Source organism: Ovis canadensis, chromosome 23 (genome assembly GCF_042477335.2).
Source record: "Ovis canadensis isolate MfBH-ARS-UI-01 breed Bighorn chromosome 23, ARS-UI_OviCan_v2, whole genome shotgun sequence".
In the NCBI taxonomy this organism is placed as follows: Eukaryota; Metazoa; Chordata; class Mammalia; order Artiodactyla; family Bovidae; genus Ovis; species Ovis canadensis.
Genome location: NC_091267.1, coordinates 51,054,638 through 51,074,185, shown reverse-complemented (window position 1 = coordinate 51,074,185; position 19,548 = coordinate 51,054,638). Strand labels below are relative to the sequence as shown.

The window sequence follows — 19,548 nt, the reverse complement described above, 5'->3', positions numbered from 1 at the left end:
GATTTCCCTCGTAAATTTATTTTAGATGCTATATTTCGGATTCTTTTAAAAAATCTTTGTTGAGATGTAATTACACACCATAAGAGTCAACCATGCTAAGTGGACAGTGCTTTTTGGAATATTTATAGAGCTGTGCACCACCAGCCCCCCATCTACGATCCATCTTTAGAACATTCCCATCACACCCCGCCCCACCCAAGATATTTCTTGTGTCCCTTCCCCACATTCATTCCCAGACTAGCCTCCAAGCAGCCACTAATCTACTCCCTGTCACTGTAGACTTTCTTTCTAAACATTTCTGAATATGTGATCTTTCACTTTTGTCTTTTTTTTCATCGAGCATATGTTTTCAGGTTCTTTAGGATGGTAGTTTACTTCTTTTTATTGCTGACTAGATATGCTGCATTTTGTGTGTCTATTCACCAGCTGATAGACAATTGGATTGTTTCTGCTCTCTGACTACTCTGAATAATGCTGCTATGAAGATTTCTATTTTTATTCATTGACCTGGGCTTTCATTTCTCTTGGTTAGATAGCTACCACTGGAATTGCTGGGTCATCATATGTTAAATTTGTGTTTAATTTTTGAGAAACTGCCAGTGTTTTACGTGACATTTTATGTTGTTTTTTTTTTTTAAACTTTGAGCTACATGAAGCCATTTCCATGCTTTTTTTTTTTTAGAGCTCTGGTATTTTGTTGCTTAGGAAATAGCTTCTGAACCAAAATGATCAGTGCAGAAAGCACCATATGTCAGCAGAAATACATTTCAGAGATGTACACTTTTGGTCAGGGTTTTATTACATAGATACTATATATTCTTTCTGAAAAAATATATAATGTAAATAAGCAAAAAAGGACAAAAGAAAAGCTATCATAAGTCTATGATCCAGAGATATCCAAAATTATCATTTTAATACATATTCTTCAAGACTTCTATATATTCTCCCCACCCTTCCACACATACATGGTAGGGGAGCAGAGAAAGATGATAAAGTGGTGAAGGATGGGATATAAATATAATGAAAAAAGAATTACAGTTGACAGATAAATGGATGAAAAAGTTTTTGCTAATAAAGCAATAAAATTGATCTATCACATTCAAAAAATTTACAAGGTTTTTAGAATCCATTAGGATGAAGGAATGGATGGATAAACATGTTGTTGGTGAGTGTAAATTGGTTCAGCTTTTCTCAGGGCATTTTGTCACTATATATCAACAGTGGGCACTTTCAACAGTTCTAGTTCTAGGAATTTTAGTGGACAAAACTAAGAAAGGAATATTTGTTTTGGGGAAGTCTGGAAGGGATCTAGGTATCCACCAATCAGAGTTGAAAATAATGTGTAATAAATAGTCCATAAAAACAATGGATGTACTGCACAACAATGAAAGCTAATGGTGTATGTGTGAGTGCTAAGTCACTTCCGTCGTGTCCCACTCTTTGCAACCCTATGGACTGGAGCCCTACCCGGCTCTTCTATTCATGGGATTCTCCAGGAGAGAAGACTGGAGTGGGTTGCCGTACCCTTCTCCAGGGGATCTTTCCAACTCAGGGATTGAACCCATGGTTCTTATGTCTCCTGCATTGGCAGATAAGTTCTTAACCACTAGTGCCACCTGGGAAGCCCCTAAGGGTGTATACTTATACTAATTAATATGAAAATATATTTTAAAAAACAGTTTACATGAAACTATATAGTCCAATCCCACTTTTATTTAAAAAATAATCACTTGAAAAAATTGAAATGTAGTTGATTTAGATTATGAAAAACAAGCACTTTTGAGTTTTTAAATGTAGAAAAAAATCCAGAAAAGTTTAGGCCAATGTATTAATAGTAGTAATCTCTGAGTTATGGAATTAAGAGGGATTTTAACATATATTTTTATTATCATATATTTTTTAAGCATGCACTACTTTTATAATAAAGATAAACAATAGAATTACTTACATTTTGAAAAAAGTTATTAAATAGCCTGTGCTACTGCTAAGTCACTTCAGTCATGTCCGAGATCAAAATATAAAAGAGGAACAGGCTAAACTTCGGCCTAGTCAATCAAAGCTACAAAAAGTTTGACTATTTGGAGCATTGGGAGAAGAAAGGGCAGAGGCTAAGAAGAGAATTGACGTTGACCAGCTGAGTGCCGTGGGCCAGGCGCCCTGCAGCAGCTGACGAAGGCAAGAGCACAAGTGTGAAGCAACATAATAGTTTCAGATTTGACTTCCAGCAGCTGCTATACAGAATATGTGTTTTGAAAGATTTTCAAATCCATACAACAAATGGCATATTCCAAGCGATTTTCTAGAAATACTGAGAAATGGCTCTCTAAATGCTTACTGTCTGCCAGGCTCTGTTACACACAATGAATTTACCTATCAGCACCAAGTTTACCAGTTGTTACACTACGGGCCTTTTGCTTTAGAGAAAAAAAAAAAGGAGGGCATGACTAGAGGTTGCCAGCTGCCTTCATTGCAGCTGAGCAAATCTTAGGCCTGTTAAGGTCAGCCTTTCTACCTCCTGCTAGCTTCACTCTGGGGCTTCCCAGGTGGCTTAGTGGTAAAGAATCCACCTGCCAAGGCAGGAGACTCAAGAGACACAGTTTTGATCCCTGGGTCGGGAAGATCCCTTGGAGGAGGAAATGAAAACCCACTCCAGTATTCTTGTCTGAAAAATGCCATGAACAGAGGAGCCTGGAGGGTTCCATATAGTCCATGGGGTCGCAAAGAGTCAGACATGACTGAGCAACTGAGCATGCACACAGCTCAGCTCCACCTTTACCATCAGCTGACCTTCTCCCCAGCATCCAGTGCTCTGAAAGCCTGGAAGGAAAGACGTTTCTCCCCTGCCCTCCCCAAATGCCCATTTGCCATCATGTGGCATGCATGGATTCTGCATTGTTTCAGGCACGATGATTTAGTTAGATTCTCCTATAGCACTTACACAGGACATATTACCCTGCAGGTTCATGAGTTCACACAAGTTCATGGGGCAAGAAACAGAATGTTCAAAACCAAAATGATGTGAGCCCTTCACAGATAACACACACCTATTCAATTCAGAAGCATACAAACAAACATCGCAGCCCTGTTAGCAAATATTTTGGTGACTTACAAGAGTTACATAAGTGTAGCTCATTGGAAAAGAAAGTGTTTCTTATTAGGTCAACAAGAGTGCTTTCCCTGGGTGAGTGGCTCCTGCAAGTCTCAGCCTCCTCTCCTACTAATTCCAGTTATTAAAGTGCTGACCGGATGTCAGCAGGAATTGGCAACTGTGGATCTCCTTCCCCAGGGATTCTGCCTATTATCTTAATCGTTCTCACTTAAAAGACTATTAAATGGCTATTTTCATTCCCCTTCCTTTCCACCTAAAAACACCCCCAAGTCACTAATTTATCTGTGCACACACTGCTGAGGGGACCCACAGTCAGCAGATCCTGTTTCATGGGCAGTCACTGAACTCTGTTTCTTGTATAGTCCTGGACTTTTGCTAAACTCAGATAAACTAAGCTCAGTTGTGGGTATTGCATCAGAGTTCCTTTCGCAAGTATCTTCAGTTTGGGAACAAACATTTAATTAAAATGAATGTTTTTGTTTCTCTTCCAAAATGGTAGTCCCAGCATAGGGATGGGCAAAACTTCCTGGTTCTTCTTCTCTTGTGCATCCAGAAGGTGACAGAAGGGGCCGTTTGCTCCCCCTTGGAGCCATTTATAGTTTCTGAGTAACGCTGCACAATAATTATGTTAAAAACAGACATCCTAACATAATTTACATTAGACTTTTCTGAGAGCAGTCTCTGATGTCTCCATAGTTATTTTTTATTAGAATATTTTGGGCAGGCAAGGGCCATGAGGCTGAGGTCATGGGTCGTTTTCAGAGCCCTTTCTGACATAATGTTCCTTGTACTGATGGTGAAAAGCACACATTGTTATTTTGGTAAGCAAATTACAAAATTGATGATTGCTCTACTGAGGCCAAATGGAGATCCCTGGTGGCTCAGTGGTAGAGAATCTGCCTGCCAAGCAGGAGACATGGGTTCCATTCCTGGGTCAGGAAAGAGGAAATGGCAACCTACTCCAGTATTCTTGCCTGGGGAATCCCATCGACAGAAAATCCAGGTGGGCTATAGTCTGTGGTGTGTGGGGTTGCAAAAGATTTGGACACAACTTAGCACCTGAACAGCAACGACAGTAATAAACAACTACTTGGCCAAAGTCGTAGCCACTGCAGCGATGTGTAAGAAAGGTCTGCACTATGACCTTGGCTTTTGGGGCTAACAGAATGCGTCTGAGAGGGCTCACGGGGTCCTTCTGTATCCCCCCAGATGCCGATGCAGAGATTGAAGGAGCCCCGGCCTCTCCCCTGGACGTGGTGTGCTTGGATGCTAACAAGGATTACATCATCATCACCTGGAAGCAGCCGGCTGTGGATGGAGGGAGTCCAATTCTGGGATATTTTATTGATAAGTTAGTATCTAGTATGACTTTGGTTAGAGTGATTGGTTATAGACATGCCTGCTTGGTTTCTCCCACCATTTCTTTCGCTCTTTTTTTTTTTAATATACTGATTTTAATTTTTATTTTATTTACTTATTTTTTGATTGTGCCAGGTCTTCGTTGCTCTGTGGGCTTTTCTCTAGTTGTGGCAAGCAGGGGCTACTCTCTAGTTGAGGTGTGTAGGCCTCTCATTGCTGTGGCTTCTCTTGTGGAGCACAGGCTCTAGGGCATGCAGGCTTCAGTGGTTCCAGTTCCCAGGCTCTAGGGTACAGGCTTAATAGTTGGGGCGCATGGGCTTAGTTGCTCCATAGCATGTGGAATCTTCCCAGATCAGGGATCAAATCCACGTCCCCTGCAACGGCAGGCAGATTCTTTACCATTGCACAACCTGGAAAACCCTCTCCCACCGTTTCTTGGTGAAGTGTTTTCTTTACCAGGCTTGTCTCCTTCTTTTTCTCTCTGTCTCTGTCTCCAAACAGATTGGTATGAATATATACTTAACTATCTGCTTACCTCAATTTCAAAGATAATTCTTCAATTCTGCTACCAGCCCAAGTTGCTAATTTGACAAGAATATTATGAATCTGTACACCTGATAGAGGCTACTTCGGAAATGAAATAGCTGGTGTTTAACACATGTAATGTCCATGTTCCTAGTATGTCAGTAATTTAAGAATATTAAATGATAATACTCTAGGGACACTAACAAAATTTTATTTACATCACAAGAATCAAGCTTGACAAAGAAATAAATATCTATAGTACTAAACTATGTTTTATCTACAAATTGTTGCTGTTTACATTCTCCAAAATTTAGAGGCTTTATATTTATAGTAAATGGGCCTTACACATGAATTTGGAGAAAGAAATGGCAACCCACTCCAGTATTCTTGCCTGGAGAATCCCATAGACAGAGGAGCTTGGCAGGTTACAGTCCATGGGGGTCACAAAGAGGCGGACACTACTTAGCAACTAAACCACCACACGTGAATTAGCCAGGGAGCTTGGCCAATGTACACAGCAAATTTAGATTGTTGACCTTAAACCATTATTGTCTTAGTTTCTTTTCAAATAGTTGCTCCAGTTCTCTTCCATTTTTGAGTAATAAAGTCTGACTGTAAAAACCACTAGGAACACATAACCTGTGCCACTGTAGTATAACAGGTTTGTACCAAGCTGGATTAAACTTAATATTTCTAGAAATAAGTAAGTATATGCCTACTGAGCTCAGAACCAACCAGAGAAATAGTTATAATAAGTTATACACTATTTAGGGCTTTCCTAGTAGCTCAGTTGGTAAAGAATCCGCCTGCAATGCAGGAGACCCTGGTTCGATTCCTGGGTGGGGAAGATCCCCTGGAGAAGGGATAGGCTACCCACTCCAGTATTCTGGCCTGGAGAATTCCGTGGACTGTATAGTCCATGGGGTTGCAAAGAGTTGGACACGACTGAGCAACTGTCACATACACTATTTAACCTATACTAAATGCTTCCACATTATTTCATCATTAAGTAATGATGACTTGTGAAATTTTAGGTAGGTTCTTTTTCATCCTTACAGTTTCTGCATTATTGTCTTTGGTAGATTTGCAAAGAATTTTCAGACTTTGATCATTGAAAGACCAGAGACAATCAGTACATCTTGTTTTCTTCTTGCTTTAGCCATAATGAAAATAACCATAATGTGGTGAATATTTATTAAGCATTTGCTGTGTGCATGGCACTGTTCTAAACGCTTCACGTGCCTGCCCCATTAACCCATAGCCTCTCTTTGAGAGGTATGTGCCATTATTACAGATAGGAAGCAAGTAGCTGACCCATCACTGTGTCCTAGTGGCGAAATGGTAAGTTTGGGTTCTTGCTGTGAAAGTCTCCAGAGCAGCTGCTCCCCACCTTCCTTTCTGCCCACATGAGAGTTTGGAAGTGAGTTCCAGGACCACTGGTCACTGAGACAGTATCTGCTCAGGGGAAGAGGGAGCTTCCTGGCAGAATTCCTGGAGGCAGGGGAGGTCTGTTGCTTGTCCAAGCCTTCTAGCTCTCCCCGCTGGCCAGTTCACAGCAGCTCCAGAATTCCTACAAAGGAAAATTCAGGGGGAGGGAGTGAAAGGCATAGACTGAAGCCTTATTTGATACTATTTCACATAAGATTGAAGAAAATGTCCATTTCTCTCAAAGAATGGAAGGGTGATGGCAAGGAAGTGAAAATAATGTACCCCCGCCCCTACTCCAACTGCCTTTGCACTGCCATTGGCACCCTCCTCCCCCTTGAGAATCCTTTGGGCAGTTATACCCTTTGGACAGAGAGCCGAGTTGGGGAAGTGATAAAAATTCAAAGTGCAGTGCTCTGCTCATAAAAAATAGTGAGTTACTTACTGCTGCATTCTGAAGTCACACATTGGGCCCCTCAGACTCTATTGATCAGGCCAAAAGCATGATATGGACTGTCATCTTTTTCTCCTGGGATGTGACCCCTCTCTCCCCAGCCGTCAGCTGCTGTAAAGGCCCCCAGTAAGAAATCAGAAGTTCCAGGGACTTAGCCTTCCCTTGCCAGGCCCAAGGATTTCCCTACATCTCATCAGTCTCATCTGATAAGAAAAAAAATACAGTGCCCATCTCGCTGTTCCACCCACACCGCGTGTAGTGACCACCGGTGAGCTCTTTCCAGACTATAGAGAGGTGTCTTGTAAGGTGTTAACTTTCTTAACCACAGTTCCATTTTTAAAAGAAAATGCATAAGAACAATAAAGAAAGAAGTCACTAGTGGTAGAACTGAAGACCTTATCTGAGGGGGATGTTTGGGGGGTCCTCCCCCTTCTGCTATGTAAAAACTGTGCATACCTGCCTGCTTCTTTTTTCCCCCTGAAAAGCTCCTCTGCTTAGCACAGGAGACTCCTCAGCTGCCCGCTTTTAGAGAGGTGGAAGGATGTACACGTCTCCATGAAAGCTCTGAGGCTTCTTTCCTGTTAGAGTAGGTCCGTTGCAATTGAGTGGAGCTGAGTGCCTGCAGCTATGTATCTGCTGCAGGCTGCTCCAGGTGGAGGTTTTACAGAGCGAAGCCCTGAAGCACTGGGGTGGCTTTGCAGCCCTGACGCCATCTACTTAGCCATCCTTCCTCTCATATTCCTGTCCTCTCTCTCTCCCTTAGATGTGAGGTGGGCACAGACACCTGGTCTCAGTGCAATGACATTCCTGTGAAATTTGCTCGTTTCCCTGTCACTGGGTTGATCGAAGGCCGTTCTTACATATTCCGAGTTCGAGCTGTGAACAAAGTTGGGATAGGCCTGCCCTCTCGAGTCTCCGAGCCCGTGGCAGCTCTGGACCCAGCTGAGAAAGCTAGACTGAAGAGTAAGTGTTTCTCATTTTTCAGAATGACCTTTTAAAAATGATTGCAGTAGATCCCATTGCAAGGTTATTCTTCCCCTGTCCACCAGAGGGAGAAGAGAATAAGAAATCCTTCACTGATCAGAAAAATGCCAGGGGGAAGAAAACAAAAACAAAAACTTTTTCTGTTTTTTAATTTATCTATTCACTAAGGGGTTTATTTTATTAAGAGTCTTTGCCTTATTTAGCTGAGTTCCAGGCATTGTGTTTGAAATGAAAATATGAAAACCTGGAGCTTGAAGAGCATTTTTATTCATTTTATTAGAACACTTCAAATATACTTTTTTTTTCAAATATACTTTTCTTTCTGGTTTAGTTTCTTAAAATTGTAATTTTCTTAATGCTGAATTTATCCCTTATAGCATGAATATCGCAATACTGTGAGCTTTTGATATAAAAGGAAAATCACATTTACAACATTATATCTGATCTGTACTCGAGTTTCCATATTAGGCAGTCAAAAACAATCTTTTCATATAGTTAGCCTCCAAGTCTTGATGTCAAAATAGTGGTATGTAAATTATGATCTGCTTTTGTTTCATGGGAACCAATATAGCATCCTTAACAATAGGGACCATAAAATGACAGTGAAGAATTTTTGGACCTTCATACTTCAGTCTATGCCAGATTTCTCAACCTTGGCTCTACTGACATTTTAGGCCAGGTATCTCTTTGTTGTGGGGGCTGTTCTGTGCATTGTGAGATGCTTAGCAGCATCGTTGGCCTCTACCCACTAGATGTCTGTAGAATCTGCACTCCTACCACCTCACCCCCATCGTGACGATCAAAATTATCTCCAGATGTTACCTAATGTCCCTGGGGGCACAAAATCACCCTAGCTGAGGACTACTGGTCTGTGCCATTTACCACATTTACAGCTTTTCTTGACTTTAAGTACATGCAGTGGCATCAATAAAAAATCTAATAAAATGATGCCACCTTCTCTCTGGAGACTTTCTCTGATCAGGCTCCTCATTGCTCTCCAGTCACTTTTTACCTGCATTTTCACTTTTCACCCAGCTTCCCTCCATCTTTCTTAATTCCATCTCATATTTTCACTTACTCCTCCTTTATAAATTTCAATGAAAATAAGATTTGCCGGAATTGAAAATAAGTTATCTTGCATTTCACCTTCCTGTTTTTGTACACACTCTGGTGGAAAGTACCTTGTTTAAAGCAAGAGTTGAACCATTCTCTCTGATGTCTTTCTACAATCACAGAAATGAATTTCCTCTGTGACTCTGTACTGCCTGAGTCACTCATTTTATTTATTCAGGATCAAAAATGCTTCCCTTTGTAAGTAAGTTTTAAAAGTAATGGAAAGAGATCCCTTTGGTTGAGCTTTACTGCATGATCAACAAAGCCCACCATCACTTTCATCTTCATATGACAGATACAGAGCAGCCAGGCTTACATTGTTCTCGATAGGTTTCTCCCAGGTATATGCTATCTCTTAAGTAGGGTGAGAGAGCCTACATGGTTCAGGAGATACACATTGAAGAGTATATGGACACAGGCTGTTCCCCTTGCTTGTGTGAGTACAATTCCAGAAACATGGACACCGTCCCGTCTGCTCTTGCAGATTGTGAGTTGTTTGATGCCCAGAGCTATGCCCCTCGCCCCCAAATATTATGCACACGCTTGGTAAGACTCATTAGGAAGGTACATATGTAAGCTAGTAACAAACCCATTTGTGATGAATCTGGACCGTTTATCAGTTTCTCAGTGCAGTTGAACTGTGTTTGTGAATGTTTCTGATTTTTTACACTTGTCTCTGTTAGGCCGCCCCTCAGCACCCTGGACTGGACAGATCATTGTCACTGAGGAAGAACCAACAGGTAAAAGCTACGTTTTCCCCTGATAGTATTGCCAATGTTCGGCCATGCGGTTTAGCTATTGTGGAAGGTGTGGTGTATATTATTTAAGATGTTTTGGAGAAAACGTACTGAAGTATTTGGAGATCATGAAGTAACATAATGTTAGAGAATCACTTTTTTTTTTTTAAAGATTTATTAAGGTACAATGACATGGACCAAACTGCATGTCTGTAAAACGTACAGTGTGATAAATTTTACATGTGTGAATACCTGTGAAATCACCAATGTGATCAAAATAATGAACATATCTACCACCCCTTAAATTTCCTCATGCCCCTTCCTCATCTCCCCGCTATCACTTATCTGCTTTCTGTCACTGTTGTTTATGTTGTTCACAATTTTACGTAAATGGAATCCTACTAATTTTTGCCTGATTGCCTTCACTGAGCATAATGATATTTATCCATGTTGACGTATATATCAGTTCATTCCAATTTATTTATACCTTCTCATTTGAAAGGCTCTGTGAACCTCTCTGGTAAGTGTTTTTGTGGAAATACTGTTTCATTTCTCTTGGATAAATACCTAGAGGCTGAATACACAGGTCATCTGATAAATATCTGTTTAATTTTTAAAGAAATTGCCAACGCTTTTCCAAAATGATTGTACGTTTTACATTCCCATCAGCAGTAGTTGAGAGTTCCAGCTGCTCCTCACTGTCCCAGTACTTGGTATGGTCAGTCTTTTTAATTATAGCCATTCTAGTCAGCGTATATCGGTGTTTTATGTCACACTGGCATTTCATAGTAGGTGCATAGTGGTCTTAATTTGCACTTCCCGAGTAATGTTGAGCATCTTTTCATGTGTGTATTTGCCGTTTTTGCATCCTATTTGACATCTTTGCCAGATCCAAGTTCACTCAGATATTCTTTCTGTTTTTCTGGAAATGTCACAACTTCAGCTCTTACACTGTTATCATTCAATTTATGATACATTTCAAATTAATTATTTCTATATTGTGTGAATTAAGGGTCTAAGTGTTATTATTTTGCATATGTTGATCCAATTATTTCAGCAGCATCTGTTGAAAAGATTATCCTTTTCCCATTGAATTGCCTTAGCACTATTGTCCAAGGCAATTGATTGCATATTTGTGGATCTGTTTTTGAATCTTTATTTGTTAATTTTTCTTTATACCAGTACCACACTGTCTTGAACTGTAGCTTTTATAAGCTTCTTATTTTTCTTTCTTTTGTTTTAGCTTCATAGTTTTGCAATCAGGTAATATAAGACCTCTAATCATTTTTTCCCTAAGTTGCTTAGACTACTCTAAGTCTTTGCATTTCCATGTAGAATTTAAAATTAGATTATCAATTTCGAAGAAAAAGTCTGCTAGGATTTCTATTGAATCTTTTATTTTTCATTTGTTTCTATCTACTTACTCTCTCCAACTAAATGATAGACTTATTGCTTGTAGTTTTGTAGACATTTTGCTTGTGGTTTGGTCAGGTTTTGTCTCATATATTTTGAGACTCTGCTACTAGGTTCATAGGCATTTTTATTATTATATCCTCTTATGCACTGACCACTTTATTATCAGAAAATCACTCCTTTTATCCATGGTAACGCATTTTTGCTTGGAAATATGCTTTATCTGATATGAACATGACCATTTCAGCTTTCTTTTGATGTGTTTCACATGACATATGATATCTGTCCTTTTCCTTTGTGTTTTTGTATTTAAATCACATTTCTTGTAGGCATCATATCCTTGGGTCTGGTTCTTTAAGGCAAACTAGTAATCTTCACCTTTTAATTGGGATATTTGAGCAATTTACACATCATTGTGATTATTGATATGACTGGATTTAAATCTAACATCTTGCTATTTGTTTTTTATCCATTCCATCTATTTGTTCCTTTTTCCTCTTTTCTTTTGGATTTGAATATTTTTATTTCATTTTGTCTATATTATCTTATTAGCTGTAATTATTTATTTTGATGTTATTTTGATGATTATGTATTTAATATCTTGGAATTTTTTCAGTATAATTAACATCTGATCACACCCTATTTTCAAGTACTATTACACTGCTTCACATGCAGTATAGGTCCTACAATACAATTCCATTTTCCCGAGTGCGTGTCCCTCAAACTTCCCTGTTGTTTTTCAGAGGGTGTTGTTCCTGGGCCCCCCACCGACCTCTCCGTCATTGAGGCCACGCAGAGCTATGTGGTGCTGAGCTGGAAGCCCCCCCGCCAGCGTGGCCATGAAGGCATCCTGTATTTTATAGAAAAGGTGAGACTCTGGGAGCAGCATCTTTATCTCCGGCACTTCTTCAACATTTCTCTAAAGAAGTAGAGATTAAGTTTCTGTTGTGTCCTGAACTTTAAAAACTCTTATAAACTGTTACCTGTTTCCACAGAAAAATGTGTTTCCCAGAATTTTGCCTGAAAGTTCAGGGGATTTATGGATCCCTAGAGAAGGCAATGGCACCCCACTCCAGTACTCTTGCCTGGAAAATCCATGGACGGAGGACCCTGGTAGGCTGCAGTCCATGGGGTTGCTAAGAGTCAGACACCACTGAGCGACCTCACTTTCACTTTTCTCTTTCATGAATTGGAGAAGGAAATGGCAACCCACTCCAGTATTTTTGCCTGGAGAATCCCAGGGATGAGGGAGCCTGGTAGGCTGCCGTCTATGGGGTCGCACAGAGTCGGACATGACTGAAGCGACTTAGCAGCAAGGGTCACCCATGGACTCCTAAGAGGTCCACAGACCCCAACTCTTAGCCCCTCCAAGAAGAGAAACATTCCTGGAACTGTAGATGGCCTCTGCAACACTGTGTTGCAGTGCTTTCTCACCACTTTTCCCATCTCCCTTGCTCTGCTGTTGTGGTTTAGTTGTTCACTCGTGTCTGACTCTTTTAGGCCCCATGGATTGTAGCCTTCCAGACTCCTCTGTCCATGAGATTTCTCAGGCAAAAATATTGGAGTGGGTTGCCATTTCCTTCCCCAGGGGATCTTCTTGACCCAGGAATCAAACTCACATATGCTGCATATGTGAGCTGCCAGAAAGTTCATCAAAGAACTATAGGTCTAGGCAAATACCTGTAAGTTAGGTAACAACGTAAAATCTATATTCAACTGTCTTTCTGGCCCTTTAATTATTTCTAACCAGCAGCTCTTGAGAAAATTATATTGGAGGCAAAAACACAGGGTCTGTGGTTTTCCTTTATTAACAATTTTATTCATGAGGACATTTGGCTTATGGGGGGCATGCCTCACTGCCTTCCTATCCCTAGAGGTGAATAAAAATAAGAGGTTCATTTCTTCAACATGCCAATATGGACATCTTCAAAGAAAGTCTGATTTTACCAAAATAATGCTTAATTTTTATGTTTTATCAATTTTTGCATTTTCTACACATTAGCCTCAAATGAAATATAACTTGAGTATCATTCTTGATTAAAAATTTTTTTCCTTCTCTCTCTCTTTTTTTCTTAATAGAGGGCAAGTCAAGAGTGATAAACATTCACTTCTTAGTGTATTTAATATGCATTCCTCCAGTGAATCATTTTGAAATGCTTCACACAAAGATAGTTCTGAATAAGCTCTGTGGCTGTAATTACCATCTTTCTTATAATAATGACACAGGAACAGCCTACTCTTTGAGATGAGTCAACTTTGGCTTCTGTTGAGCATCTCCTCTGGTCACATAAATTCAAATTTCTGCATGAAAGTCTGTAGCTTCTCCAGACCTAAATACCTGAATCTGATAAAAAATTTGAGTGTTCTTCTACCAGTGAGCCAGAAGGGACATTTGTGAGTACAGCATGGATAAAGAGGTCTGCACAGGCCCTGCCAACATACAAGGTCTAGGATGTGCCAGAGGAGCAGCACACTTTCAGAAACCTGGGGCACGTTTACAGAAAAGCCATCCAGATGAGTGCCAGACTGTCGTCCAGAGCCAAGTCTCAAATTCTCATTAAAAAAAAAATTATTTATTTGGGTCTTTTTTGTTGGGCCCAGGCTTTTGCTAGTTGCAGAGAGTAGGGGCTACTCTCCAGCTGTGGTGTGTGGACTTCTCCTTGCAGTGGCTTTTCTTGTTGTAGAGCACGGACTCTAGGGCACACAGGCTTCAGTAGATGTGGCACACCAGCTTAGCTGCCCCATGGCATGTGGGATCTTCCAGGACCAGCGATCAACCCATGTCTCCTGCATTGGCAGGCGGATTTTTAACCACTGGACTACCCGTGCTTAGTCTCTCAGTTGTGTCTGACTCTTTGTGACCTTTTAGACTGTAGCCCACCGGGCTTCTCTGTCCATGGGATTTTTCAGGCAAGAATAAGGACCACCAGGGAAGTCCTCAAATTATTTCTGATGAACCACTTCTAAACCGTTGACTTTTCACAAGGGAAATGTTCCCATGCTCTCTTCCCATGACAAGTTTCCATCCGCAGGATGTTCAGGCCTGCAGCAGTGCTGCCTCTCTGGTTATCCCTGTGCTTGCTCTTCTTCAAGGAGCCTTGTACCTGGGATTTGCACGCACATTAAGCATGAACTTGCCTGTCATGGTGATGGGCTTACAAGCAGTTATGCCATGTCTGTGAGCCCTGAGACAGTTGATATTGAGGGGAATTAGATAAATCAAGTTCCATTGCTCTCAACCCCTCTGTCCTACTGTGTTCTTTTCAGTCCCCAAAGTTTTCCTCAGATGTCTTATGTTTTCAGCGCTTTCCAATTTCCCCTTTCAGAAGTCTGGTCAAGTCAGAGACAAGAATTGTATGACTTGGTAGCTCTGTTTCTACCAAAGGAACGAAAACAGCTGATGTTTACCAAGGACCAGGCACTGTTTTCCAAATGACTCAGCGGTGAAAGAATCTGCCTGCCAGTGCAGGAGACACAGGAGACACTGGTTCAATCCTTGGGTCCGGAAGATCCCCTGGAGGAGGAAATGGCAACCCACTCCAGTATTCATGCCTGGGAAATCCCATGGACAGAGGAGCCCTGGTGGGCTATAGTCCATAGGGTCACGAAGAGTCAGGTACGACAGATCAGCTGAGCACACACATGCAGGCACTGTTTTAAGCTCTACATATGTTAACTCCCTTCATTCTTCCAGGAACCCTATGAAGGAAATACTTTTATTTTTATTACATCTGCTTTGTAGATGAGGAAACGGGCATAGATGGGGTATATAATTTGCCCCGGATCACACAACTAGTAAGAGACAAAGCTGGGATTTGAACCTAAGTGGTCTGGCTCAGGTCCATATATCCAAGTTTTACACACTGCTGCCTTCCAACCTTCCCACGCCTAAGTCTCCTCTCAAAAGCTTGGATAATAGGGACTTCCCTGGTGGTCCAGCAGTTGAGATTTCACCTTCCAATACAGGGTGTGTGGGTTTGATCCCTGGTTGGGGCGCTAAGATCTCACGTCCCTCGCAGCCAGAAAACATAAAACAGAAGCAGTGTTGTAACAAATTCAATAAAGGCTTTAAAAATGGTCCACATCAAAAAAAAAATTCTTAAACTTCAGTAATCACATAATGTATGCCAAAAATGAATCAAAGTCATAAACTAAACAATGAAAGTCTGGGAGGATTCTATTCCTCAGTGCGTAGCAGAGCGACTTAAAGGGGAATTTACTCTGTCTGCCTCCCACATACAGCAGACACATTATCATAAAAGGTACTGCAAGGGATGTCAGCGGTTACCTCATCAAATTTGCCTATTTTACAGACGTTGACACTCATGTGACTGTCCCAGGACCACATAGCTCGCTGTTACCAAAGCAAGGACCTGAAGCAATGCTTCTGGGTCCTTTTCATCATACCATGTTGCCTCTCATTTCAACTAAATGAAGGTTACGCTAAGTGATGTACTAAGAAACTTATTGTCCCCTAAAGTTATCATCCTTGACAGCTGGTCAGTCTATCACAGGTTTAGATTTCTGGAAAAATCTCTTGAAACTATTCAGACATTCTGTAGCAAAGTCACTTCTGCTTTGTCCATATTCTAAAAAAGAAAAAAACTTCTTTATCTTTCACTAACTTCATACATCTAGAATTCAGAAAAATTAATTCATTTGGGAAAAAAAAATCATTGATTATCTACTATGTGCCAGATGACAGTTCTAGGCTCTGGGGTATAGCAGTGAACAAGATATCTTCCTGAACTCATTTCATTGGAATTTACATTCCAACAATGGAGACGACAAACAAATAGTTTAATTTCAAGTGTTGATAAGTTTCTTGGTGAAAAATAAAGCAGGGGAAGTAAGGAATAGAGAATGATGGGGAAGGAGCAAATAACCTTTGCAGGTCAGTGATGGGATGGCAGTGATCAAGAAGGTGATATGTGAACACAGACCTGCATGCTGTTATGAGTCATTATATAAAAAATAACTCAGGTCATAACAATATAATGGAAATGTAAGTATCTAAGATAGCATATTAAACTTAATTACATACCCTAAAAATGCATCTTACACCAATTTTTGTGTCCTGTTTTGCTTAATTGTGTCTCACTCTGCAGCCCCATAAACAGAGCCCACCAAGCTCCTCTGTCTATGAAATTTTCCAGCAACAATACTGGAATGGGTTGCCATTTCCTATTCCAGGGCATCTTCCCAACCCAGGGATCAAACCCGCATCTACTACATTGGCAGGCAGATTCTTTACCACTGTACCAACTGGAAAGCCCATCTGACCCCAAACTATCATCTAAATGAATTAAGGACTTTTGTAAGTAGACCAATGGCCTTATTTAGTTAAGAAAAGAAGTGAAATATCAAGGCATCATATTTGTCCAACAATACAGCTGTATTTGATTGAGGTAATCCTGTGGACTTGAGATGTTTCATCCCCCACTTCCTCCAAATCTCTTTTCCAGACCAACTTGCATGACAGGTAGTAGTTTGTTGGCAGATAAATGAACTTCGAGGTGCCTTAGAGTTCTTCAGTTTATTCTTTCTGTGCCTTCAATGACCTCACTGTTCTGGCTGCAGTGTGAAGCGGGAACTGAAAACTGGCAGCGGGTGAACACAGAGCTCCCTGTGAAATCTCCCCGCTTCGCTCTGTTCGACTTGGCTGAGGGGAAATCCTACCGTTTCCGAGTCCGCTGTTCCAATTCGGCTGGAGTTGGTGAGCCATCAGAGGCAACGGAAGTGACCGTGGTTGGTGACAAGCTTGGTAAGTGTAGAGTTTGCTTGAGCTGCTGTAAACTTATTTAACTTCAATTCGAGAGAAAATTCAAAAGCAAGAATCGTACTGAAATACATATATGTTCAAAAGTAAAAATGGTGATAGCTTTTTTCATATTATAAATTTAACTGATGACTGTGATTGACTGATATGTTAAAAAGAACTTCACGTGTGTGTGTGTTAGTTGCTCAGTCATGTCCGACTCTTTGCAATCCTATGGACTTCCTCTGTCCATGGAATTCTCCAGGCAAGAATACTGGAGTGGGTTACTACTTTCTTCTCTAGGGGATCTTCCTGACTGAGGGATTGAACCCAGGTCTCCTACATTGAGGCAGATTCTTTACCGTCTGAGTTACTAGGGAAGCACCCTCTCCTCCAAAAAAAACTTTATAATTATGAATGATTATGAAAGTACATTTCTTCAGGAGTTTCAGCAGTATTGCTAGTGTACTTTTTTCCTGGAGGGGATTGGTATGTTCATCGGTGTTTAGTTTTTCATTATGCTCCCAAACTAGCATATTTAAAACATTTTCTGCTCTAACGAATATAAAGAACTGTGTGTCTGACCTGGTTACTAGTATAATATTTATATATGCATGTTCATGTTTCTGCATATGTGATAGGAATGAAGTTTTAAAGCCACCTTGAACGTGACCATCATTTTCTTCTTTTCTCAGACATCCCCAAGCCTCCGAGCAATATCATCCCAAGCAGAAACACAGACACATCAGTGGTCGTTACATGGGAGGAACCCAAGGATGCTAAAGAGCTGGTCGGGTACTACATAGAGTCAAGCATTGTTGGCTCCGGCAAGTGGGAACCTTGCAACAACAACCCTGTGAAGGGCACGAGGTAACCGCACTATGTCAGGAAGTGGGACTGGGGTTCTGGCACTGGAGTCACAGGGGCTGCAGAGAAGAAATGCAGCCATGGACCCAAACAGCAGCACAAACATCCAGCACAGGGAGATTATTGAAAACGTTATGCTCTGAGTATCCAAATGAATTCAAAATTGAATGTGTCTATGGCCATACATTTGAAGAAAGGATTACTAGTGACATTAAACACTTAGAAACCCATAATGGCAGCTATGATAAGAGGTCATTTCATAGCTCTTTTCTGATTCTTGCACTTTATACTGTATATCCTTTGAAACCTTTTGTTCACTTTTAATATCCAATGTGATACTAGATTCCAAGGAATCTAGGCTCTAGTAAACAAAAATTATCCAGACATTTTTTTTAAATTCAAGTATAAGTAATCTACAACACTATGTTAGTTCCAGGTGCACAACATAGTGATTCAGTATTTCTATACATTACCAAATGATCTCCACAATAAGTCTAAGTACCCACTGCCACCATTGCAAAGCTATTGACTATATTCCCCAGGCTATACGTATCATCCCCATGACTTATTTTTTAACTGGAAGTTTGTACCTCTTAATCCTCTTCACCTGTTTCATCAACCCCCAACCCTGTTCCCCTCTGGCAACCACCTGCTTGTCCTCTGTATCTAAGAGTCTGTTTCTGTTTTGTTCATTTGTTTTGTTTTTTAGATCTCACATATAAGTGAAATGAAGTCATACAGTATTTGTCTTCCTCTATTTGGCTTATTTCGCTTAGCATCATCCCTTTTAGGTTCATCCGTGCTGTAAATGACAAGCCTCCGTTCCTTTCTATGGTTGAGTAATACTCCATTGTATGTATATGCCACATGTCCTTTATTCATTATCAGTGAAAACTTAGGTTGCTTTTATATCTTGGCTACTGTCAATAATGCTGCAGTTGAACATAGGGACACGTGTATCTTTTCAAATTAGTGTTTCTATTTTCTTCAGAAAAATACCCAGAAGTGGAACTGCTAGATGGTATGGTAGTTCTGTTTTTAATATTTTGAGGAACCTCCATGCTCTTTTCCATGTACCAGTTTACATCCCACCAACAATGAGCATTCCCTCTCCTCCACATCCTTGCCAAAACTTTTTGTTTCTTGTCTTTTTGAGGATATTCATCCTGACAGGTGTGAGGTGATAGCTCATTGTGGTTCTGATTTGCATTTCCCTTATGGTTACTGATGTTGAGCATCTTTTCATGTGCCTGTTGACCCTTTGTATGTCTTCTTTGGGAAAATGTCTATTCAGATCCTCTGCCCATTTTTTAATTGGGTTGTTTGGGAAGGGTTTGATATTAAGTTTTGTGAGTTCTTTGTATATTTTGGGTATTAACCCCATATCAGATGTATCATTTGCTCATATCTCCTTCCATTCAGTAAGTAGCCTTTTCGCTTTGTTGATAGTTTACTTTGCCGTGCAAAAACTTTTTCATTTGCTATAGTCCCGTTTGTTTACTTTTCCTTTTGCTTTCCTTGCCTGAGGAGACAGATCCAAAAAAATGTTGTAAGACCAGGGTCTAAAGGTATATGACCTATGCTCTCTTATAGGACTTTCATGGTCTCAGGTCCTGCATTTAAGTCTAATCCATTTTGAGATTATTTTTGTGTATGATGTCAGAAAATAGTCCAGTTAGCTTTTTGTTCATGTAGCTGTCCTGTGTCATTAATGATGCCAGCATTTTAAATGAGTAGAAAAAAGTATTGGTATTGTATGAGTTTTGAACATCAGTATGGTAAATCCAGTGCTGAGGAGATATAC

At 40.5% G+C, this 19,548-nt stretch overlaps 1 protein-coding gene across 2 annotated transcripts in view; it reads left to right on the top strand.

Moving 5' to 3' along the window:
* The window catches only part of MYOM1 (myomesin 1), a 117,030-nt gene that overhangs the window by 44,448 nt on the left and 53,034 nt on the right, over nucleotides 1-19,548 (top strand). For both annotated transcript variants that reach the window (XM_069568339.1, XM_069568340.1), the window contains exons 11-16: nucleotides 4,319-4,460; nucleotides 7,636-7,835; nucleotides 9,653-9,709; nucleotides 11,863-11,987; nucleotides 16,700-16,883; nucleotides 17,573-17,747. In XM_069568339.1, the coding sequence (XP_069424440.1) occupies nucleotides 4,319-4,460; nucleotides 7,636-7,835; nucleotides 9,653-9,709; nucleotides 11,863-11,987; nucleotides 16,700-16,883; nucleotides 17,573-17,747 (883 nt within the window). The remainder of the gene's footprint in view (nucleotides 1-4,318; nucleotides 4,461-7,635; nucleotides 7,836-9,652; nucleotides 9,710-11,862; nucleotides 11,988-16,699; nucleotides 16,884-17,572; nucleotides 17,748-19,548) is intronic.